This window comes from Galeopterus variegatus, unplaced genomic scaffold (assembly GCF_000696425.1).
Source record: "Galeopterus variegatus unplaced genomic scaffold, G_variegatus-3.0.2 Scaffold208, whole genome shotgun sequence".
NCBI lineage: Eukaryota > Metazoa > Chordata > Mammalia > Dermoptera > Cynocephalidae > Galeopterus > Galeopterus variegatus.
The window spans coordinates 158,977-184,098 of record NW_007726319.1 but is presented as its reverse complement, the minus strand read 5'-3'; the positions used below and the strand labels follow the sequence as shown (position 1 = coordinate 184,098).

The 25,122-nt window shown below is 43.8% G+C and overlaps 2 protein-coding genes across 4 annotated transcripts in view; one reads left to right on the top strand and one right to left on the bottom strand.

Annotated features, from left to right (window-relative positions):
* The window catches only part of INTS6 (integrator complex subunit 6), a 101,704-nt gene extending 96,078 nt beyond the window's left edge, over window positions 1–5,626 (top strand). For all 3 annotated transcript variants that reach the window (XR_550032.1, XR_550031.1, XM_008565825.1), the window contains one exon: window positions 5,190–5,626. The gene's annotated coding sequence lies outside the window, so the exon portion shown is untranslated. The remainder of the gene's footprint in view (window positions 1–5,189) is intronic.
* SERPINE3 (serpin peptidase inhibitor, clade E (nexin, plasminogen activator inhibitor type 1), member 3) overlaps window positions 1–23,830 on the bottom strand; it is a 29,589-nt gene extending 5,759 nt beyond the window's left edge. The window contains exons 1-6 of the mRNA XM_008565828.1: window positions 23,575–23,830; window positions 18,095–18,349; window positions 16,292–16,312; window positions 15,792–15,989; window positions 13,686–13,884; window positions 4,525–4,625 (exon numbers count right to left, since the gene is read on the bottom strand). Of these exons, the coding sequence (XP_008564050.1) occupies window positions 4,525–4,625; window positions 13,686–13,884; window positions 15,792–15,989; window positions 16,292–16,312; window positions 18,095–18,349; window positions 23,575–23,830 (1,030 nt within the window). The remainder of the gene's footprint in view (window positions 1–4,524; window positions 4,626–13,685; window positions 13,885–15,791; window positions 15,990–16,291; window positions 16,313–18,094; window positions 18,350–23,574) is intronic.
* Between the last annotated feature and the right edge of the window lie 1,292 nt (window positions 23,831–25,122).

Sequence of the window (25,122 nt, the reverse complement as noted above, 5' to 3'; positions counted from 1 at the left end):
AAAAATGGGAATTTGGGAGTCATCTGTGGATTTGTGTTTTTTCTCTTGCTTGTTCTTGAATTACAGATCCCCATTTGCTTACTTTTGTTAAGTAGCTATTGAAATATTATGCAACTAATGAAATCAGCCTAGAAGAAGTCAAGCACAAAGGGATTATTCTGGCCGTTTTTTCCTCCCCTGAAGTGTTGGCAGCTGTTTAGTGTCATTGAGGGTCATACAACCTGTTTTCCCAAAATTTGTTCTCAAGATCATCCACAAGTGCTATCTGTAAAAAGGGCTCCATGATTAATTTAATGCGGGAGATGCAGGTTAAACAGTTTTGCACTGTTTTGTCTTTTAGTAGAGGACTTCTCAAACCTGCTAATTTGCTAATGTTTGTAGTGAATCTCTACAGCAGGATTACATACCTAGCGTTTAACCATGGAACCATTCACACCATCCCCTGTCCCCACGTTTGCTGAATTGGCATTCTGGGAAGCATACTTTGGGGAACTGTAGCCCACTGTAAACTCATTTACTCCTACATTACATTCAATATCCAAAGCAAAAGGGTAAGATTCTTCCTACTTTTCCTCCTGGCACACTCTCCATTCTTCTTCTATAACATCTTCTACAGGTATTTACCTTCCTTTTTAGACTGTTAGCTCTTAAAAGGCAGGAACGATATCATATTCATTCAAAATTTTTCTTTGCCCAACTTGCATAATAGTGCTTGGTACATGTATGTGTTTAGTAAATATTGGATGAATTAATAATGGACACTCCTCACACTGTCCATTTGTCTCTTTTGCCCATAGAAGAAGCTGCCTTAATGTTCTTTAACTTGATTTCACTTGTAAGGAAATGTTGATTGGTGTCTGTAGAACCATAAGGAGACAGCCTAGAATGGGTTTTTGGCAAGACTTAGCCAAATGATTGTTTCAGTGCCTCCTTCCCATTTGTTAGTGTAGATCATTATTCTTTGTGTGTAGTTGGTCATACTCTCAAAAGGCATAAGAGTCTTCATAACTTGACATTGTGTAAACACAAGATTTGCAAAATGTGAATTGATGTCCCTATATTTATTATACTCAGCTTCTCATAAAGCAGGATAAACATATCATTTGCTGTTTCTTTTGTCTTTCCAGTTATCACTTACTATTGGCAAAGTTAGTGAAAAAGTTATTGCCAGAACTTGCTTCTTTCCCATCTTCTTGTCACTTAGTTGCTAAAAGATGGAGGGTGTGTGTGTGTGCGCGCGTGTGTGTATGTGTGTGTCACATAGCACCCAACCCAGGACCTAGAGAGAAAGTACTAAGAATTTGAGATGGCCTTTGAAACTAGGCTGTGGTTAGTTGCTTTCTCCGTTTCTTTCCCCTAGCTCACTCCTCACCCCTTTATTGCAGCTCTGACTAGACATCTGGTGTGGCATAAATTAACTATGTACTCAACCAAACAACTCTGGGTGGTTTGCTCATTTGGTCATAGTAACAGATAGCGTTTACGTCTTAGTGAGCAAAGATTGAAAGCAAAGAACATGATAGTTTTTCAGAGTTTCAAGTTTGTGCGCCAGGATATTTCTTGGATTTGGGGGCATGGGTCTGTCTCACAGCCTGCTGACCCTAAAGGAAGTGAGATTGTTCAAGGAGAGTATCTTCAGCTGGTATCTTTATTGTGAGTGAAATTAAAATTACTCTTAAAAGCTTCGTAACACCTAGTGTCCAGTATGTCTGGGGGGAAAATTTTTACCCTGGGGTCAATTGGGCCTTGAAATGATAATTGAGGGAGTTCTTGTGATGCCAAGATGGAAGAGAAAAGTGACTTTTAAGTGGGGAAGGAAAACTTCAGTGAAATGATTCTGGGCTTTGGAACCAAAAGGAAAAATGTTGGGTTGGGTTGTTGGGCTTCCATCAATAGCACAAAACTGCTTGGTAACCACTTGTTAGTTGGAGGAAGGGAGGCCAGCATTTTTTGATCATTTAACTTTCTGGAAAGCACTCCGCTGATGTTGTGCTATATGAGTATGTTAAATCATTTCATTTCTACAATTAAGATGAGGTGAGTGGTGGCCACTCCCATTTTGGTAATGAGGAAAAGATTTCTTGGAGATATTCAGTGGCCCTATCTCTAGAATATATAGTCAAAAGCCCACTTGGGCTCAGAAGTGATTAGTCTCTTGATTATGTTTAAAGAAGGGCATTGGAAAGCAATACTTTAGTTGGCAACCTTTTTCTATAGAGGGCCAGGGCCAGATATTAAATATTTTAGCCATTGCAGGCTGAACATTGTCTGTCCCAACTACTCAACCATGCTGGTGTAGCAGGAAAGCAGCCATAGATGATTTGTAAACTAATGGGAGTGGCTGTGTTTCAATAAAACTATAGAAACAGGTGGTGGGCCATCCATCATTTGTTGACCCCTGCTTTAGAGGAACAAAATTTCATGGGAGAAGATTATAAGGCTGGTGTGTTTTGTTAGTAGGAAACATGAATTCAAGTTTCAAGTTTCATGAATGGTAACTGCTTGATAATTATTAAATAAGCCAGATCCAGGAGCCTATATTTCTGCTAATTTGAACAAATATAAGTAGACTTGAATTGCATCAGAATAAAAGAGGTTAGGTGTCCAAAAAAAGATAGTTTTTAAGCTAGGTTGCTTATCAGATCTAGTCAGAGGAGCTTGTGGACCTTAAAGTCTTTACTGATAGGAAAATTGCATGATGTGGGTTAAAATTAGTCCTGTTTGAAGACACAGGATGGATGGCATTTTAGGATGTACTTCTAGGACATAAAGGGAGAGAGATTTAGGAGTTAAGAAGGAACAATCAGTAAGTCATAGTGATTTATTGGATATAGTGGTGTGGAAGAAAAGGTCGAGAATGGCCCCAAAGTTTTGAACTAGAATGATCAAAAGAAGAATAGAATCACCGTCAACAGTAGGGGTGCCATGGCTGAACTCTGGAGTTGCAAGAAGACATTGTGATCGGGATTTAGCACGTTACTAAAGATAGAATGTGCTTACGTTCTTAATTCTGCACTCTTTCCTTTTCCTCTGATCTTTTCACTACAATATTCCTCCTTTCCCTGCAGTATCAGATTATGCCTGTGTCACTAGGGAAAATTTCTCATTAAGCCGTTCAACCAGGTCAACAGTATTTATTGAGTATCCAACTGTATGCCAACCACTGTCAGAGGCAGTGTGCCCAAACTTGACTATTGCTTTGCTTATCTCTAAATGTTTAGGCAATGAGCTGGTAGATTTTAAACACTCTGCAATAGTTCCTCCTGTGTTTTATTTGATAAGTATCTCATGCCAGTCAATCTGTCTGGTCACATCTAAAGCCCAAGCCAAGAATTCTCTTGTGGATCAAACTCATTTTTTTTCTGTGATTGCTTAAGAAGGATGATTCTGAGCAAAGCTTTAGAAAACTTCTCTGCATTATGACATTATAACACTCAAAATAGTAATTTTCAAGCTTATCAGGTAAGGCCAATGAAAATACCAGCTACAGTGTCATTTTCACACAGATAAGTTACTATCCAGAGTAGAAAAAAATCTGAGCCTTTGAGTTGGTAATAGTTTAGCCAATGAGTTGGTAATAGTTTAGCCAATGGTCTCCTGAGAGGATTCTGGAACATAGGTTCTGGCATTCCACTCCTTTTTTATATTTGATGTAAGTTCCCTATCAGGTCACAGGCAAACATAGGTCCTATTGAATGGTAGTAGCATCTTAAATACGGATGCTGGGAAGGAGAAAATTTTCATGCAAGGTTACAAGAGCATGGGTAATTAGAAGAAAGATAATTGGATAGAGGAGGGAATGTTTCAAGCCCAGCCCATTAGAAGAAGACAGAGAGGATACAGAAAGAGGGGAGGGAGAGGACGTAGAAACAGAGGGTGGCCGTGAGGCTGGCGTGGTGCTGGAGGGCCAGAATGAAGACTTCTGTGTTTGCACCAGTGTCTCTGGAACACTGCTAGTCACCCAAGAGGAGGGTAGTGAGTTCGCTGCGTCTCATGGCCATTGACCTCTCTATGAGGGTGGTCTCTGAAAATTATGCTTAAAGGTCACAAGACACATCCCTTGCCCACAAAGTCTAACCCCAATTTGCCTGTTATCAGAAGCAGCACATTCTTATGTAAAACAAAGTAATTTCTTTTTTTTTTTTTTTCCTTTTTGTCTTTTTTTTTTTTTTTGTGACCGGCAACGGATCGCAACCCTCAGTGTCGCGCCCGTACTGGACCGGGACCGGCAATGGTATTGCAACCCTCCGTGTTGCGCCCGCATCTTGCTCAGCCAGTGAGCGGCCGGGCTGTATGTGGGATCCGAACCCTCGGCGGGAGCGCCGCCGTGCCCCCAAGCGGCGCACTGTAGCAGTGCGCCACCGGGCCGGCCCTAAAACAAAGTAATTTCTTTATTCTTTTATATAATATTGACTCTGGCTGTTTACCACCGAAGTTTCTGTGGAAACAGACCCCCCCAATCAAAGTATAATAAAACTGCCCCACACACAATGCTGAAAAGTTTGGAAGAAGAACTGTTGTTACCTGAAATTCCTTTCAAGTTAGCTTTGAGTGGATCAAAAAGATCAGTGACTCCCCAAGAATTTAAAATGCTTTTTAAGTTGAATTGGTTTTTGATCCTAAATCTGAAAAACAAAAAACAAACTATCAACTTCCACTTAAAATTCTCACTCTACATTTTTTCATAAACACCACATGAAGTTCAAAGTCCATAACTTGGAAGTTAGGGTTCACCAGACTCATTTCCAGCTTTAACTTCGATTATGACTTCCCTGAAACCCTGCCCACTGAGTAGTATGACCACCTGCTTTTTCCCACCTCTGCATCTTTGCTCACGCTGCTCATTGCTGTCTCCCCGATTTCCCTTGATTGCCATTTAGTGATTATCCATTCCTCAGTTGTTACCCTCTCCTCTTCCCTCCAGCTGGGCTGTGACCTTTGGATCTTAAAGACCCACTAACACTTTGTTCTACTCTTATGATGTATAGAACATTCTGCTTCCTATTGCCGTTATTTATGATATTGTAAAATGCCTGTGAGGAGAGGCTATCCTAGTTCATTTTTATTTCTTAATAATAAATAATATTTAATGAGTGCTTACATTGTGGTAGGCATTGTGATAAGCGATTTATGTGGAGTATCTCATTTCATCTTCATGTAACTATGTAATTGTTATCTTCCTTTTACAGGTGGGAAAATTGAGGCTTAAAGAGTTTAAGAACCTTGCCCATGGTGGACCTCAATTCAAATCAAGGCTGTGTGACTGCAGAGCCCAGCTCTGATCGTCTACGCTTTGCTACGTCCCAACTCGTGTGGCATGTCACACAGTAGGTGAAGAAAAGAAGTTGCTGACTAATTGACAATAGTCTCATTTAATATGTTCATATTGGATAAGACCTATTTTCCTGTTTGCCATGTGTGATGTGTGTCTTTGAGGCACAGCAGGGAAGGAATGCCACTGAAAGCCTTGGTTTTCCTTGTAAGCCCTTGTGAGCAGGCAGTATCAGCACACCAACTTTGTAGTATTTCCCCAAGGGCAAGGCATTTAAAAATTTACTGTTGAAGGATCCTTTAAAAGGGCAGCTGATATTATTTTTCTCTGAAAATAAAAAAGTTTGAAATGGAATTTAGATGGTCTTTCTCTATAAACCATGCAGAACTTGCAGGAGACTGAAAATCCTGAACAAGACGATTTAATATCAAAGGTCTTCATTGCTACACAAGACAAGGTGACCAACATTTTAAACAAAAATATCAGACTTTCTCATAAAAGTGTATTTTGGATCTTCAGAATAGTTTCCAAAAAAGGTGTACACGTTCTCCAAATATGTTAACATTTCTCAAAAAAATTTTTGATTATCTCTTTGAAAATTTGAAGTACTGAAAGCACATTCTTTTTGGAAACTCTAAATGCTGAAGCATAGTTATTAAGAGTATGAACTTGGGAGCCCAGGGCCTGCATTTGAATCCTGGCTCTTACTAGCTGAGGAACTAGTTACTTTGCCACTGAGGCAAGTTACTTTACCACTCTGCCTCAGTGTTCTCATTTGTGAAATGAGCATAATAGTGGTGCTCGTTCATAGGGTGTGAAGAGGAAAGGAAATGACCCTTGTAAAGTGATCAGAACAAGGCCCTGCACAGCCCATGCACTAATGGTTACTATTACAGTTTTATTGTTGCTTCTTAAAGATATTGAGAAAGAGTTAAGGGCCATTCAAAACCAAGTATGGTGATTATATCATTTTTACTAAACTAAAAACAGCAGTACAAGCGAGGTATGACAATAAAAGATTAGAGTGATTTTCTTGTATGGTTATGAAGGCAGACCCAGAAGAAATGCTACAAAAATAGCATGAGTGAAAAAAAAAAAAACAAAAAACCTTTACCAGAACCAGACAAGGATATTACAAAAAAAGAAAAGCACAGACCAGTATTCCTTATGAATATAGATGCAAAATCCTCAACAAAATACTAGCAAATTGAATCCAGCAAATATGTCTCATCACCAGGTGAAATTTATCCCAGGAATGCAAGGTGGTTCAACATATGAAAACCAATTAATATAATGTGCCATATTAATAGACAAAGGCCACATGAGCATCTCAATAGATGTAAGAAAAGCATTTGACAAAATTCAACACCCTATCATGATTAAAAACAAACAAACAAACAAACAAACATCAAACACTCATCAAACCTGGGATAGAAGGTAACTTCTTCAATTTGATAAAAGGCATCTACAAAAAACCCATAGCTAACAACATACTTAATGTTGAAAGACTGGAAGCTCTCCCCCTAAGATCAGGAACGAGACAAGGATATCCACTCTGACCACTTCTATTTCACACTTCACTGGAGGGTGGGCAGGATGATTACATAAGAAAAAGAAATAGAAGACATCCAGATTAGAAAGGAAGAAGTAAATCTATTTCTATTCACAGATGACCAAATGACTTAGTCTTATATATAGAAAATCCTAAAGAATCCACAAATAACCTATTAGAGCTAATATTTGAGTTCCTCAAAGTGGCAGGATACAAGATTAAGATACCAAAATCAGTTGTGACTTTATACACTTGCAATGAAAGATCTGAAAATGAAATTGAGAAAACAATTTCATTTACAGTAGCATCAAAGAATAAAATACTTAGAAGTAAATTTAACAAAAGAAGTGCAAGACTTGTACACCAAAAGTACAAAATATTGTTGAAAGAAACAAATACAGACCTAAACGAAAGGTGAAACATCCCAAGTTCATGGCTTGAAACACTTTATATTGCTAGGAAGCAATATTCCTCAAGTTGATCTACAGTTTCAACACAATCTCTATCCAAATCCCACCTGAATTTTGGCAGAAATGGATAAGCTGATCTTAAAATTCTTATGGAAATTCAAGGGGCCCAGCATAGCTGAACAATCTTGAAAAAAAAGAACTGAGTTGAAGGACTCACATTTCCTGATTTCCAAACTTACTGCACAGCTACAGTAACCAAGACTGTGTGGTACTGCTACAAGTATAGACATTTATGCCTATAGCATATAATTGAAAGTCCAGGAATAAACTCATACATTTATGTGCAATTGATTTTGACAAGGATGCCAGAAAATTCCATGGGGGAGGGAACAGTCTTTATAACAAATGGTGCTGGGACAGATAAATTTCCACATGCAAAAGAATGAAGTTGGGGGCCGGCCCGTGGCTCACTCGGGAGAGTGCGGTGCTGATAACACCAAGGCCCCGGGTTCGGATCCCACATAGGGATGGCTGGTTCACTCACTGGCTGAGCGTGGTGCTGACAACACCAAGTCAAGGGTTAAGATCCCCTTACCGGTCATCTTTTAAAAAAAAAAAAAAAAAAAATGAAGTTGGGCCTCTACCTCATACCATATATGATAATTAATCAAAATGGATCAAAGACCTAAACATAAGAGCTAAACCTATAAAATTATTAGAAAAAAATAGATGTAAATCTTTGTGACCTTGGTTAGGCAATAATTTCTTGGATATGACAGTGAAAGCATAAGAAACAAAAGAAAAAAGAGATTAATCAAACTACATAAAAATTAACAACTTTGGTGCTTCAAAGGACACCATCAAGAAAGCGAAAAGAACCCAGGGTCCTGAGGTATGAAGCTGGGGACCAGACCCTCTTCCCACAACCAGGCACACTGCCAGTGCCATGGGGCCCACCCGGGGTCCTGAGGCATAGAGCCAGGGATCAGACCCCCTCCCACAACCAGGCACACCACCAATGCCATGGGGCCCACCCAGGGTCCTGAGGTATGGAGTCGGAAGCCACCAGCAACTAGGTAAGGAGCATACCAAAAGCATCACTCCATGTGTGTGGCCCACCACAGCCACCACAATAACCACAGCTGCCACATAAGCAACTAGATGCCACAACCACCGTGTAGATGGTTTGCCAGCTACTGGAGTGCATTGACACAAGGAGAGTCACCAGCAGAGACCAAAGAAAAGAAGAGGGTGTCTCTCTCCACAAAGCCCATTCCAGAGAGACAGAAGCAGAATCTGCTCTATGATAATACTGGGGGACCTGAACATACCTCTCAACATTGGACAGATCATCTATGTAACAAATCAACAGAGTAACCATTACTCTTTCAGAAGGAGAGAAGAAATCTAGGGTTATCAGATGTGGGATGGGGGAGGGAGAAGAGGATAGGGAGAGATTGGACAATGAGCATAAAGAATAAGTATGATTTGTAATAATATATATGCAAGTAATATCGAGTTGTTTGTAAGGACAAGTGAGAGAGTTAGCTTTCTTGCTCATGCCATTCTTGCTGTGATTGCCTGCATCGCCACGGGACTCGCCATGGGACTCTAGAGAGTCACCACCAAGACGGCCCTCACCAGATGTGTTCCTGGGACTGTGGACTTCCCAGCCTCTAAAATTGTAAGAAATAAATTTCATTTCTAAATAAATTACCCAGTTTCAAGTGTTCAGTTATATGCAACAGAAAACAGACTAATACAGTGTGTGTAGAAAGAGAGGATATAAAAACAAATGAGGCAAAATGTTTAAAATTAGTGATCTGGGGCCGGCCCGGTGGCGCACTGGAGAGTGCGCCACTTGGGAGCGCGGCGGCGCTCCCGCCGAGGGTTCGGATCCCATGTGGAGACTGGTTCCCGCTCACTGGCTGAGCGCGGTGCGAGCGCAGCACCGAGGGTTGCGATCCCATTGCGGGCGTGACGCTGAGGGTTGTGATCCCGTTACCGGTCAGTAAAAAAGACAAAAAGGAAAAAAAAAAATTAGTGATCTGCAAGTTAAAAATTATTTCAATGTAAAAATGTTAAATACTATACAGAGATCAACTGTCCAAGAACCTACACACCATTAAGAATCTAAACAGTGGATATATTCTAAAATAATAAAGTTTGGTGATCATCCAGACGTAAGAGCTGAAAGAGAAATGAAGGAGCCACAGCCAGACTAGGCAGACAACTGGACAGATTCTGATTATGCTTCCTCTCCTTGGTTTCCTGCAGATGCCACCGCTACAAAATAATCCTAAGGGGGATTCTTGCTACACTCCATCAGTGGATCAACAAGAATTTCCTAGCTAATGAAAATGGTTTTTATTACTGATGGTATTTTTTCCACTCATTTTCAAGGCGTGAAGTCCCTTGGTGTCAATTTGTATTTTGAGTTCAAGAAATAACATGTATTTGTTGTGTTTTAAGGTTTTCACTAACATTTAATTTTATTCATCATAATGTAAGCGAAATTTTTGATCTACCCAAATGACAAAAATACTTAGTATATTTTGCATCTGATTTGAAATATATTTTTTATATTAAATAAAAGGTTTTCTAGGGCTAGCCAGTTAGCTCAGTTGGTTAGGGCATGGTGTTGATAACACCAAGGTCCATGGTTCAATCCCTGTACCAGCCAGCTGCCAAAAAATTAAAAGGTTTCTAAAATACACCTTTTAAACTTACCATACGTTACACTCTACATAGGGCTGAATGAAGATCTTTTTTTTTTTTTTTTTCTTTTTGTCTTTTTTCGTGTCCAGCAACAGATCGCAACCCTCAATGTCGCGCCCGTACCGGACCAGGACCGGCAACGGGATCGCAACCCTCGGTGTTGCGCCCGCACCTCGCTCAGCCAGTGAGCGGCTGGTCTGTATGTGGAATCCAAACCCTCGGCGGGAGCGCCACCGCGCTCCCAAGTGGCGCACTGTAGCAGTGCACCACCAGGCCGGCCCTGAATGAAGATCTTTAGAGGTTCTTAATACTAGGAAGACTGTGATTTTTCCCTCTCCCCACAGTATATAAAACTGTATAAAATGTATAATTAAAAATTTTTAAGGTGAATTAAACTTATGTATATATCAAGAAAAAAAAAAGAAAGTGAAAAGAGAACCCACAGAATGGCAGAAAATATTTACAAATCATATATCTGATAAGGGACTAGTATCCGGAATAAAGAACTATCACAACTCAACAAAAAAAAGACAATCAATTTAAAAATGGACAAAGGATCTGAATAGATATTTCTCAAAAAAGATGTATAAATGACCAACAACCACATGAAAAGATGCTGTACCTCATTAGTCACTAGGGAAATGCAAATGAAAGTCACAATGAGATGCCACTTCACACTAAGATGGCTGTAATCAAAAAGATGGGCAGTAGCAAGTGTTGACGAGGATGGGGAGAAATTGAAACCCAAACACATTGATGGTGGGAAGGTAAAATGGTGCAGTCACTTGGAGAACAGACTGGCAGTTCCTCAAAATGTAGAGTTACCGCATGATTCAGTAATTCTATTCCTAGATAATTAAAAATACATACCCACACAAAAATGTGTACATGAATGTTTGTGGTAGCCAAAAAGAGGAAACGAGCCAAAAAGTGTCTTGGCATCTAAATATCTATAAATTAATGAACAACTAAACCAAATGCAGTATCTCCAAACAATGGAATATTATTCAGCCATAAAAAGTAATGAAGTACTGCTTCATGCTACAAGGATGAACTTTGAAAACATTATGCTAAGTGAAAGAAGCCAGAACAAAAGGCCACATATTTTGTGATTTCATTTACATGAAGTATGCAGAATAGGCAAATCCATAGAGAGAGAAAGCAGATTAGTGGCTGCCAGGGGCTGGAGGAGGGGAAAAGGGAGTGACTGCTAATGGTATGGGGTTTCTTTTTCTTTCCCAGTAATGCTTGCACAACTTTGTGAATATACTAAAAACCTCTGAATTGTGATATGTGAATTATATCTCAATTAAAAAAAAAAGAAATCACCCTTAGAAAAGCATAAACCACACATGATGATGATCAGCAGCTCCTTGCAGGAAGGGCAAAACTCATTTGGAATATATGAGATCTGATGGATTTTAAAAAGACATGTATCATGTCCAATATCAGATAAAAAAGCTCATGCTCAGCTTTCTACTATGTTGACCTAATAACCAAGTTTTTAATTCTTTAAACACATTTTTGACATTATTAGTCTTTTTTGTGAGGCATTACATGATTATGAATATAAATGACAAACATTCATTCTCAGTTTTCTTGATAATTCTTTCAGTTTGCTAAACATCCCTAATGAAAAGTAACAGTCCCTATGCATTTTATTTCTTTGTAAATAAAGGTTACTTGGGAAGCCAGACATCATAATTCATCCAGAATTTACTAATGCACTGCTTGGTGACATTTAGCTGTCAAACATACCTTGTTATCACACAATTTTTGTATTGCTACCCAGAGTGTGTAAGTATTTTTCCTCTCATTAAATGAAAAATGCATGCTGACCATAGAGCAGGTCACACTAAATGATGAATGAATGATTTGAGGGAACTGGAATTCTGGGGCAAATTCTTGCCCAAAAGCCGACTTTGTGTCTACCTTGGTCCAAAGTTTTTACCTAACTCTAGACCTAAAACAGTTTTTACTTCCTTTTCTGTTTATTCCCTAAAAGATTTAAAAGTAGATTTTTTTTTTTTAGCTTGGTTAATTTTGCTTGTGAGATAGCCTCATCTTTCTAAAAACTTCTATCCTTCCTGGACAGTAAGCTTGATAGTCTTGGAGAGATTTTTTTGAAAATTTATCCAGATGAGGTCAAGAATTAACTAACAGTCGTGCTACTGTGATCCCTGCCTTTCCCTTCTTCCCTCTGCCCTGCAGTGCTTTTCAGGGTCATTGCTTGAAGGTTTGAGATTTCTAAAGGCGGAATCAGGGCAATGGAGAGTTCTCAGTGGACCTGGGCATTTCCTTGGGGTTTCTTCCTTATATCAGCTGCTCCAGGACGAAGACAGCCATCTGTCTCCCAAATCCAAAAACATTGCAGTAAATTCCTGCACCAGCCTGCATTTTCTACTTTTGACATCGAAAGCTACTCTTCCTTCCTTCTCTGAGCTTCTCTCAAATAGAGAGATCTGTTGAAATATGCAGTCTTCACACTTTGATTTGGGGGTCCAAATATTTGGTTTTGAGAGATAGACTTTATTTTAGAGTTAAGTTCACCTTCTCCTCTGTGCTATGCCAGATCCCACTTTAGACCCATGGCCTTTAATTCTATAGGTCTTTTTTTGTATGTTTTTCTTTCAGTGCGTAGACTTATTTTTAACTCCTTGATGGAGTGCTGCCAAGGCCTTTTGCCTTTGGCCCGCTGAGACCCTGGCAGTGGAGGCAAGTGGGTAAGTGGGCAGGAGCACAAAGAATTCATGTGCTGAGATGAGCCCCTGGACAGCATTCCTTTCTTAGTGCTGGTCTACAAATTGATTATAAGTTACTCTGATTTCTTTTTCTTTTTTTTTTTTTTTGTCTTTTTTCGTGTCCGGCAACGGACCGCAACCCTCAGTGTCGCGCCCGTACCGGACCGGAACCGGCAACAGGATCGCAACCCTCGGTGCTGCGCCCGCCCCTCGCTCAGCCAGTGAGTGGGAACCGGTCTGTATGTGGGATCCGAACCCTCAGCAGGAGCGCCACCGTGCTTCCCAAGTGGCGCACTGTAGCAGTGTGCCACCGGGCCGGCCCAAGTTACTCTGATTTCAAATGTACCAGAGAAGCTCATTTCTTAAAGAAGTCCTAAGAGGAATCCTTTTGTAAAATAATGAGTTTTGCTAATAGATTTTACTTTAGAAAAGCAAAATCCAGAGCCATTGTTTAACTTTTGGGAAATTTGTGTTTGTACCTATTGGGTTTTCTTAAAGGAGGGTTCACCTCTATTTAGAAAGAGTGAGAACTTCTGCACAGAGACTTAAAGTCTCAAATTTTTATGTCTTAATTTGGCTTCTGATTAGAATTATATCTGTATTTGCTCAATTATATAAGCCATCTTGTCTCTTTGGTTGTATATTCTTATGATGTGATGAGATTTGGGGCACATTCCTACAAGGGAACCACACTTCTTCCTTCCCTGCCCCGAGAACTGGTTGTGGCATGAAGCCAGAGCTCCTGTCTGGCCCTGGTCTTGGGAAGACCCCAGGAAATTAGTTCATTTCCATTTGTGCCATGTGTTAGTCAGCAGTGCCTCGAAATGGACTCAAGCTCTAAATAATGTCTCCTTGGTCTAACCTCTAGGGGTACATTAGACACATCAGCCCAGTGACTAAGGACAGACTCTAAAATCAGACCACCTGGCTCCAAGTCCAGGCCCTGCCGACTGCCAACTGCAAAGCACCCTGTAAGGGGAGCAGCTGCTTACCTGGGGAGAAACACATCCATCCTTGCTCTCCGCAGGCTGGTGGTCCAGAGGTGGATGATACTGGCTGTGAGGTGTAGCTCAATGTGGCTCAGCGGGGTGTCTTTGTCACGAGGCAGCACCAGGAACAAACTTGCTGCACTTCCCAGGTAAGGCAGCTCCAGCACCCTCACCTGATGTCCTGCAGCATCCTGGAATTGGCCTGGGGGTTCAACAAATCAGAGGTTAGCTCTGTCCCAGGAGCCAGGGGAAGCCAACAGTGCTAGACCCAGGGAGGAGGCTGGCTTATAGAACTGCAAATAATAAAACCTCAGGAAGCAGCTTGAGGCCAAAGACTGATGAGTGATATGGTCACCTTTTCTGATCCTAAGACCTAGCATCTCTAAGATACCCTCACAGGGCCCAATAGGAGGATCTGTAGTGGCTAGGCATGTGGGGATGATGGCATATGGGAGAGCCACACAGCCTGTCCTGAAAGGGCAGCCAATCCCATCCTGGCCTATGGTGGCCACATGGGGTCCAAAGCCTTTTATGCCAGATCTTTCTATCTTTCAATAAAACCTCCACATCCAGATTTTGTATGAGATTTCCCAACTTTCAAAACACTACACAGGCCTAACAAAACATGAATCCAGGCTGGATTTGACCTGGGGACTGATCATTTGTCACTTGCCTGTCTCAAGATGGGCAGCTGGCAGCTTGTGGGCGATGGCAATGGCTGGCCAAGGACAAGCCTAGCTCGTCGGGCACAGTATGACTTCAGAAGAGTGATGGGACAGGTGGTGGTGGCGACAGACACAGAAGGCCAGAGACAGGGAGAGTTACTGGTGAAGGCACAGGCGGCAGGGCCCAGGGACAGGGAAAGGAGGACAAGTAATGTAGGCCATCCAGCCGAGCAGGGGAGACCCGGCAGTGTGTGGAAGCCCCAGCCCTGGAGGACGTCACCCAGATCCCTCTCCTGGGAGGATGGAGAGACTGGGCCCTGGTGCAGGGAACACCAGAGCTGGCCAGCCACTAAGGCAGAAGCTCAGGCTCAGTGGGGAAAGATGCGGACAGAGTTCCTACTACTTATTTTACCTATTCAGTACATATTTATTCAGCACCCATGCACAGTGCACTGCAACACGGAGTCTGCCTGCCCTCACGTAGCCAACAGTTCAATTAACCAGGATGCTCGCGAAAACAACCATCAAATGGTAGGAATGAGAACCATAACAAATCATCGATGAGTATTTACTTACCCAATAGACATTCTCTGGTCTCATCTTTCTTGACCTCAACGAATCATTATTGGTTGAATAAACAAATGAATACATTTACCAAGAACTCACTATGTGCCCTGCAAGGAATCAAAGCAAGACTAGCAAGCTTTCTAAATGCCGAAGTCCCTAAATTGCTGAATGAAGTCTCATTGTCTTTTCCCTGAGTGAGAATATAATTAGCCCCACAAGCTGTGGGGGCTGAGCCCTCAGGAGGGCTGAGAGGAGGCATGTGGGAGCGGGAGGGGGGCCTTCTTTCCTTGCGGTGCCAGGCCCCACTGCTGTCCACAGCACACACCAGTCTGCAGGCATGGGGGCTGCCAGGCACTCCGTGGTACTGGGCACCTCTCACTCCGCACCCCCATCCTGACGAGGATGACTGGCCATCAAGCAGGGTGGGCACACAGAATGATGGCATTTCAGGACCCGTGGGACTTTCAGTCTGGGGATGTTCTTGAAGAGCCTTTTTGGCTCAATCTTTGTCCTTGCCCAGCACCAAACAGTGAAGTGTGTTTTTATGGGGGTGCCTGTTAGGGGAGGTGGTTTGGTTCACACATTTTTGGTTTCACATTAACTCTCTCATTTACTAAGTGCAGAGGAAAATGTCAAGCATGAAACTCAGTTTCTCTTCCGCTCTGTGTCCTCACTGTCCTGCAGGAGCCGTTATTCAAAGTCCCCTCTCTAAGTCTCCTGGCACCCTGGTCTTTCCTCCTGTCACATGTGCGGTCTAGTAGACAGAGCCATTTCAAAGCACATCCTGGTGCTTTAGGGCAGGGACCTGGCCCCTCTCTCCCGCCCCTGTGCCCTGTTCTTCCTCTCACTTTAGACAGCGCAGTGGGAAGGGGCTCACCGTGGTTGACCTCGGCTGTTTGGTACATCATGGGGACCTGGAGGACGAGGCCCTGGGCACAGGTGAAGGGCAGGAGCTGTGTGTCTGTGGAGGAGAATCTCTTCTGCCAAGTGCTTTGGAAGGACATGGCACTCACGAGAACGAGCTGAGGAAACGCTGCACTGACCTGCTCCCACAGTGAGCCACCTGGACCCTCACCTGCAAGTGGGAGAGCAACAGGGGGTGGAGGGGACATTAAACATACAGCATTTTGGACTGAACACAATGTGTGTGGACAAGGAGTACAGAGTTAAAATGCAAAAATTAAGATCTTTTTTGGTAGGTGGTTTTTCTCTCTTTTTCTTGAATGTTTCACAGTGTCTTCTCAATTGACTTAAACATGCTTAATTCTCTGTCTCAGCTTTTTGTGCTGCCAGCAGCCAATGGCCACAGTAGCTGCTCTCAGCTCCCTGCTCTTGGGGTGGGGGGAGGGGATGGAAAGTGAGAATCAGAAATCGGACTGGGTCCCTGCAACCTGCCACCTGCCACCTACACACCTGATCAGTGGGGTGGTGAGGCACCTCTGAAGTTGCGTTTGTAGCCTATTGGTTAATATCTGTTAATTGCAGAATCCATACATGTTTATAACCAGCTGTTGCTGAAGATCATGCTTTTATTCTTTTCTGAACAGGTTGGGATGTTTCTCCTGGTTCTGTCTGGGGCCATTTCCCAGGCATCATTAGGCATTCCCTCCCCAGGCAAACCCCTGCAGGAACTGCATGCTGCACAGTGTCACCTCTGAGACTCCCCGTTACCCCTGCTGAGCCACATCTGTTGCTGAGCCTTTGCTTAGACATCAATCTGAAGGACTTAGTGTTTGGAGGGCCGTGGTTAAAATTTTATACATTACCAAAAAAAGGAGCAAAAGAACACCTCCAAAGGGACAATTTTTGTCCCAGCCCTTTGTTTAATAAGCACATACTCTGCACTGGCTCTGTTCTAACAGACACCTCTCGGCAGTTCTATTGCTGTTCCCATCTCACAGTTGAAGGAACCAAGGCACAGAGAAGTTGGCCAAGGTCACACACTTGTGAGGCACGAAGCCACCGTCTACCCAATGACCCAGGATAGAAGCCCTGGACTTGAGCCCAAGCAGCCCGGCCCCAGACTCTGTGCTCTGAATGGCCACATCAACTGCCCCTTGTGCTTGGAGGACAGTCAGCCTAGGAGCTGAGAGCAGCTACAGTGCCTGGCAGTGTAGGAGCCGAGACAGGAAATTGCACATTTTTAAAGTCAATTATAAAGACATTGTGAAATGTGTGTATGTGTTTGTGCGTGGGGGGGCGGGGCACCTTATCAAAAATGATCTTAATTTTTGCATTTCAACTTGGCACTTATTGTCCACACACATACTGTTTTCAGTTCAACCATAGCATACATGTCACTTTCTATCCTGCTTTTCAAACAACATTGGATCTTAAATGTCCTTCATATTTCAGTGTAACCTTTGCAGTTATCAAGGACCCTGGAGCCAGACCACCTGGGTTAGAATCGTGGCTTCCTGGGCCCCAGGCAGGAGGTGCAACTATCTGTGCCTCAGTTTCTCCATTTGTAAAACAGGGACAGTATTAGCACCTACCTCCTAGGATTATTGTGATGGCAAACTGAGATAGTAAACTTAGAACAGTGCTAAATAAATGAACACAGTAAATGTTAATGATTTTCATCATTTACTAATAATTATAACTGCTTAATATGCAGGTGCCATACTTAGTTGAATCATTCCTAATTGCTGGATAGCTATGTTGTTTGTATGTCTTTTTCTTTAGTAAAACTGGGATGAACATCTTATTGCATATAACTTTTTCTTCTCTTGGATTATTTCCTTAACATAAATTCCTAAGAAACCATTTTTTCGGATCCTGCTGCATTTTGTTATCACAGGGGGTTAAATGTAGATGACAGCTGAGCCCAGCAGGAACTGTCCCACAGTTACATGGGACAAAGCCTGCAGGGTCTGCCCAGAGGTGGGAGGCTCTGAGCACCCTTCTGTGTGTTTGTGCACTTGTATGTTTGTGTGTGTATGTGTATATTTGTGTGAGAGAAGGCTAGGGTGGGACGAGGGGCAGAAGGGAGCCAAAGGTCAGCTTTAGTTGCTTCACAGAGCATGCCACTCAAGGGAAGGATCTCCCAAGAGGACAAACTTCTGTGACAATTGAGGACAGCCTGAGCGCCCGTCACCATGGCTTCTGACAGTGCTGGGTAATGCTCTGTCTTTGCAGCCTCTGACCTCAGGCTCGCCAAGGTGGATGGTTTTATTTTACCTGCGGTCTGTCTGGGGCCACCTTCACTGGCCTGGTCGGTGGTGCCATTGGGCTCACCAAGCTCACTGAGGTTGGCGCTCATGGGGGCTGGCTCCAGGCTGCTGTTGGCCCACCAGTAGACCCGCTCCACAAAGCAGGGGGACAGCTGCATTCCCGCTTGCACAAAAAGAGTGCAGGCCAGCTCCATCTCGGTGCCTTGGCTGGAGGTCGGCAGTGTGGCGTAAGCGGAGTGCAAGTAATCTCTTACTCTTTGGTCTGTGAAAAAGGAGTCGGGAGAAGTGGACAATGGTGAGCATGAGAGAGGAGCTGGAGCAACCTCCGTCTACACATGACATTGTAATGGGGCCCAGTAACTCCACTGCAGTTTTGGAAGCTTCATCCACCATACACATTCAGTTTGGAAAAGTCATCACTAACTGCGGGATTAAAAGCTGGGAAGAAACCATGCTAGATCTGAAAGAAATCAGGCCAAGATCAAGTCAAAGAGAAAAACAATACCAACACCCTGCAGCTGCATAGAGGCTATTCTTCCTTAACTTCTGATTCAGGAATGTTGACGAGGGCTAGAGTAGACACAAGAGGTGGTAAACGGCAGGTCTGGTGCGTGGTAGTGGGGTTTCAAACACTCGCAAGTCAAGAAATTTATGTGTAACGTCACAAGCAACAATGACAGGCAATGGACAGGATACTGCGTTAACATATCTTGTAGGGGACTTAAATCCATTCCCACCACTGCATGTTACAAACCTGAGTGACATCTGGATACAGGCTTTTTTAGAACTATGCTTTCAGTTTGCGAAATACAGAGGAAAGCTAAGAATTCCTCCCATCCCCCATCTTCCTAAGACCCAGCAGAGAGTTCACATTAATGTCAAGGAGAAGCTGCAAGAATGTTGGAATAACAAGCATTTGAGAGAGTTGATAGCTTCCACCTTCTTGGACAGCAGCTGGACTTCTATTTATTTACTATTTACACAGGAGATTGCTTGCTTCTCTCCATAACCAATAACGAATTTCATTTTTGCACTATTATTCACAAGCTGCCACTTCTGTTCTTCCCCAGGCATCCCATAGCTGCAAGGTGGCCTCCTGTCTATCAGCAAGTATGGACACTTTTGAGTACCCCAACCTTCCCACTCCTCACATGTGCACGCTGGGCATTTCCAGAAGCAAAGCCTCCTTGCTGTGCAAGCAGCCTCTGAAACTGGGCCTTCCCCTTCTCTTGCACACCTCTCCTCCCCTCTTAGGCATAGCCCTGCAGCTATCCACAGACACTCCCTACAAGGCACATGCTGGGTGCCTCTTCCTGCACCACCCTGCCCCAGTTGGCTCTCCCAGGGCGTCCATTGGGATGAATCACTCACTTGGCTTAGGGCCTATCAGTCTGACACCGTCATGCTGCAGAGACCAAGCCAGGAGGTAGCAGCAGACCCCCAAGGGGACTAGCTAACACCTGCTCGGGGGGCACGGGCACCCAGAATCCACCTTCCCAGGGCCCCCAACCACCAGACTGCAGACCACCATAGCCGGCAGATGTCACTCATCCACAAAACACTACCAAATGTGCTTCTTATAATCCACAACTGTAAAAACCTGACTCTGAATATAGATCTCATGAATTACAGCTTAATTCGAGTGCTTGCATTTTATTGTAGTGAGGACATAAATAAAAAACATACTTATAATCAGATTTTTCTCTATTGAGGAAGGTCTTAGGTATTTCTAGGATCACATCCCTGTGGAATGTGGACAGTCGGCCCAGGAGAACTGAGACATTTCCCTGGTCCAGAGTGTAGTGTGACCTAAGGAATGGTCACAGAGCTCTCTCCTCTCCGTCCTCCCACCCTCTCTGGGTCAAGGGGCCAGCGTTCTTTTAGCCAGGAACATTAAAATAGTAGAGTAAATTGGCTTAAAGTAAATTTTTGTGTGAAATCTTTTCTCCACTGGAGACTGGTTTATCTGTGTCCATTTGCACACAGGAAGAGCTTTTCTAGACCTGCCAGAATAGGCATTGTCAGAGTAAGAACTATTGAAAGCCAGCTATGTTCACAGACATTGTGCGAAACACTCCACATTCCTGATCATATTGAATCCTTTCAACAACCCTGTGAATTAGATGCTGTTATCATCCCCACTTAACAGATGAGGACGCTGAGGTTCGGACAAGTTCATGAACTCGCTCAGTGCCACCCCGTTGTGGGTGGTGGTGCTTCTCTGTCCTGCTGCCCACAGGGTAAGGAATGGGTGGGCGGGGGGACTCTGCTCAGGGTAGCTGGGTTCTTTTCGGAATGAACGTGGGGCATCGGAGCTCCTAGCCTCCTATTTGGCTATGTTTGCTGTTTTCCTAGATCTTGTCTGTGAAGGGGCAAGTGTGAATGATGTGAGCATGAGGACACACTTCTCCTGCATAGCCCCTGGAAGAGAATCCTTCACTGCTGGCTTCATCTCTCCCCTCCTCCCACCTCTGAAATAGAAAGCGCCTTTCCTGCTGGGTCAGGTGCTCATACCCAGGTGGCTTATCAGAAAGACCAGCATGGAGGGTACCTGCCTTTTAAATAAATCTGGTGAACTAATCTTCTTGAATATGACACTGAATCTGGCGAGTCTCAATTTCATAAGGTTAATGTACATAAAATTCTCAAACTACAAGGACCACCTTTTTGATGCTGACATTTTAATTGCCAGAGAATTAAAAGAGGGTTGCTTTAGCGTGATCTCCAAAGGGTTTGGTTGGGCTGAGAGGGTGATGAGGATACCTCTGGTGAGAAATAAAGGCAAGATCCTTACATGTTTATGCAACTGCTCAATGGCTTAGAGCAGGGCTCAGGAACTGTGGGAAGGACACGGATTCGGAGTTAGAAAATCTAGAAATTGAATCCTGGCTCTGCCACTTACCTAGCGGGTGAGCTGAGTTTCGCCAAGTCATTAACCTTTTGTCTCTTTCGTAAATGAAGATATTAATAGAGGTCTAGCGATTGTAGGTGATTTATATGAGGATCATATGACAGAATGACTCTAAGAATAAAGTTCATACACACCATCAAGCAGAACTCTTTCCCAGGGGCCAGGCTACCTTACCTCTGAGGCCTCTATTCCTTCCACTGTTCTTGTGCCTAACAGAAGGCTGTAAAGTGCTCTTTATTAATTTACCTGGAAGAACAGTGAAACTTCCTAAAAATTGGAACATTGAGAAATGGTGTGTTTCATGGAGTGAAAACAAACGTACTCCTTGGGGATATCTCTGGTGTCTGTTCTGAATCTCACATTGTGCTTATATGAACAGCAGGTCAGAACCCTGGCAAAGCTCCTGATTGTCACATATTGTCTGGATACACAGTGACAAGAAGACAATGTGTGGAACTGTAAGCTCAGGTGGATCTTTCTGTTGATTAAACAGGAACAATGCCCCAAGACCCTGGGCATGCTTTGCTGCTGCTTTACACCTGTTTTATTGGTCTGCATTGACTTTTAAAAGAAAGACTGGGCTGGCAGGTGCCTGGTGGGTTGTTTTGAGCAGCATGCATGTGATTCTCTGGGCTATACTGGGGCAAACCAAAGTGCAGGGATGTGCTATTAACCAGAATTCTGTAAACGGCACATTCCTGCGTGTAATAATTAACCGTGGCTCCATAAGACCAGGAAGCAGTTTATGATTAAGATTATTGTTCCACAGAGTTTGACTATTAAGCATTCTGGACATTTGGTGATTCTCTGATGGGCTCTATGGAAAGTCAGATAATCATCATATTTGGTTAACCAGGTACCATGGCTGTAGCTGACAGCTGAGAACTGACTGTGGTCAGCTTCCTTTCCCGCAGGACAGTGACACTTTGCTCACGTTTCCCCAATCCTGACTCCCATGGGACTCTGTTTTAAGGCTGCAATGACTGCCCCCTTTAAAAAAATTTTTCTGTTTATTCTTCATACCCAGCTCGGATGTCATGTCTCCTGGGGAGCCTTCTGATCCTCCAGTGGAATAAATCATTCCCTCCCCGTACTAACTTATTTCAAATAAATGCACGTACAGCACCGTGTTAGAGTGTGTTTCTAGGTGCATGGTTCCCATGGGGCTGACCTGCCTGCATTCAGGGTTTTCCTTGCATACCTGGATGCTGAGTCCCAGATGCGCAGCACCGGCAGCAGGATCCTGGTCTTCTATGAGTGGTATATAAAATATTGAGAATACCTATGTACATTAAATGTGCAGCAGGTGCTCAGTAGTACCTGGCAAATCGCATTGCACTGGGCCTCGTGTGGTTGAAGAATACCTCCATGGATATGTGCACTTAGGTAATATACTTGCTGAGAAAAATGAAGTCCAGCAATCTTTTTTTTTTTGTCCTTTTTGACACCGGCCGCACAGCGCTCAGCCAGTGAGCGCACTGGCCATCCCTATATAGGATCCGAACCCGCCAGCGCCATACTCTCCCGAGTGTGCCACAGGCTTGACCCCAGCAATCTATCTTTGACCTCAGTTATCCCCAGAGAGAAAATATGTTTGTCTGTTGGCCAGCAGGGTCACAAGAATTGTTTGGCAGGGGTGTGGGTGGAGAGGGACGGGAGACTCAGCTGGTGCCCTGTGGCCTGACGTCGTGAGTGCTAACCTTTACTTGCCAAGTCAAGATTCCACCTCAAAGGACGCTCTTGCCAGACTACGCTGGTATTAGTTCTTGTGTTTTCTGACAAATATTAATTTATGCAAGGATAACTCCCATCCTTTCTTTTTTTTTAAATCAACATCTTATTCTGAGATAGAGAAGGAAAAACGACATGCATGTGTGACTGTCTTAGCATGGAGTTGGTAGGCTGGTACTGAGGCCAGGCATTGAGCTGTGGCCCAGGCTATAGGCCAGGCAAAGCTGACCTGGCCTTCAGGAGACTCTCACGACTGCTGGCAGAGCCAATCTAAAATATGTAACCCACAGAATGGTGGCAGATCTGGCACTAGAAGTCACAGATTTATAAAAACAGGTTGGTCAAAAGCACAGGCCCTGTAGCCAGACGGCCTGGGCTTGAGTCCCAGCTCTGGCTGTGTGACCTTGAGTAAGTTGCTTCAACTCTCTGTATCTGCTTGTTCATCTCTAAAATAGGGATGACAATAAAATGACCAACCTCACCAGGGTTGTTGTGACAACTAGTTCATTTCGTGTTTGTAAGGTGCTTTAAACACTGCCTGGCATCTACTAAGCACTATAAAATGGTGTGTGAAATGACACTGAAAAATTGCCATGGAACCTGAAGTTAGAAGGGAACCTTCAAAATCCAGGATACCCCCACTGCAGTCTGAACGCCCTTTGTTACACTCCTGCCCAGTGGTCATCCTCTAACACCACTGGGAGCTCAGCTCCCCACCTCCTGAGGTAACCTGAGCAGGGAAGGGAGTAGGGGTGGGCCTGGGAGAGACAGTGAGCCTGAGCGTGAGGGTGAGTGTGACAGTGACAGTGAGCAGGACAGCGAGCATGCATGGACAGGCCTCTTACCGTGGACGCTGTACCCCAGGGCATCTGTCAGCTGTCGCCCAGTGTTCCCTTGGGCTCCAAACTGCAGGATCTCTAGTGGGAGGGCCACACCGGCAGGAGAGATGACAAAGTTTGTCCCGTTTCCACCTGCTGCCACGCTCTGGTAGAGGCGAAGTGCAAACTCTGTCTTCAGCAGCGTCAGGCCTTCGAGGACATGGCCATCTCCTTGGGTGAAGCAGGAGTGAAGGAGGAAGAGGGTGGCCAGGACAGGTAGCATGGAGGCTGGCGGGCTCCTGCAATTCAGAGGGAGAGATGCAGGGGAGGCCAGATGCTGGAGATGAGAGAGGGTCACATTCCAGAGAAGTGGGACAGCAGCTCTGATTTCAGGGGCTGGGACTGGCAGAGGGAGAAGTTCATTTAGCTGCCTTGGTTACCCTCCCTGGTCTCACCTGCTCAGGGCAGCCTGCTATGTCCACCTTAGAAATACTCACTGGGTTTGAACTGTGGGTTGGAAGACCTGCCTTTGTCACTATATGTGTGACCTTAGCAAGGCCCTGATCAGATGTTGGGAATAGAAATACAAACAGTGCACCCTACCCGTTTTTCTTGGTATTTTGCCAGATTATGGCTGTGCTATGTCTATCACAAATAATAATAATATTATTAATAATAATCACCTACCATGACTTTGTACATTCTCAGTTATTTAAACAATGTTACTAGGTAGGTGTTGTTGGATTTCAACTGTAGAGGTAATAGTTGAGGTTTAGAGGCTTCATGACTTGTTTATGTTGGGAAAGAATCCAGGCTGCAACTGAAATCCTGGCCCTCTATGAGTGGCATATAAAATATTGAGAATACATACACACCTTAAAGTATCGATGCATGAGCTAATCATTCTTAGAATATCAGAATTCTTGTCATGTGAATTACTCTCATGAAAAAGAACACTTTCACAGAGAGTAGAATTATACAAAGATAGCTCCTACCATAGAAGTGTACCCTTCCTAGACTGGCCATTATTAAAAAGACCAACAGTAATAAATGCTGACAAGGATGTGAGGAAAGGGGAACACTCTTACACTGTGGGTGGGACTGTAAACTATCACAGCCAGTATGGAAAACAGTATGGAGGTTTCTCAAACAACTACAGATAGAACTGCCATATGATCCAGCAATCCCACTACTGGATATATGTCCAAAGGAATGGAAATCATCATGTTGAAGGGATACCTGCACTCCCACGTTCACTGCAGCTCTGTTTACAATAGCCAAGATATGGAACCAACCTAAGTGTCCATCAACAGGGCCGGCCCGGTGGCGCACTGGATAAGTGCGCCGCTTGGGAAGCGCGGCGGCGCTCCCGCCCGAGGGTTCGGATCCCACATACAGACCGGTTCCCGCTCACTGGCTGAGCGAGTCGCGGGTGCAATCCCGTTGCTGGTCCCCGGTCCGGTCCGGGGGCAACACTGAGGGTTGCGATCCGTTGCCGGACACGGAAAAAGACAAAAGACTAAGTGTCCATCAACAGATGACTGGATAAAGAAAATGTGGTATATATACACAATG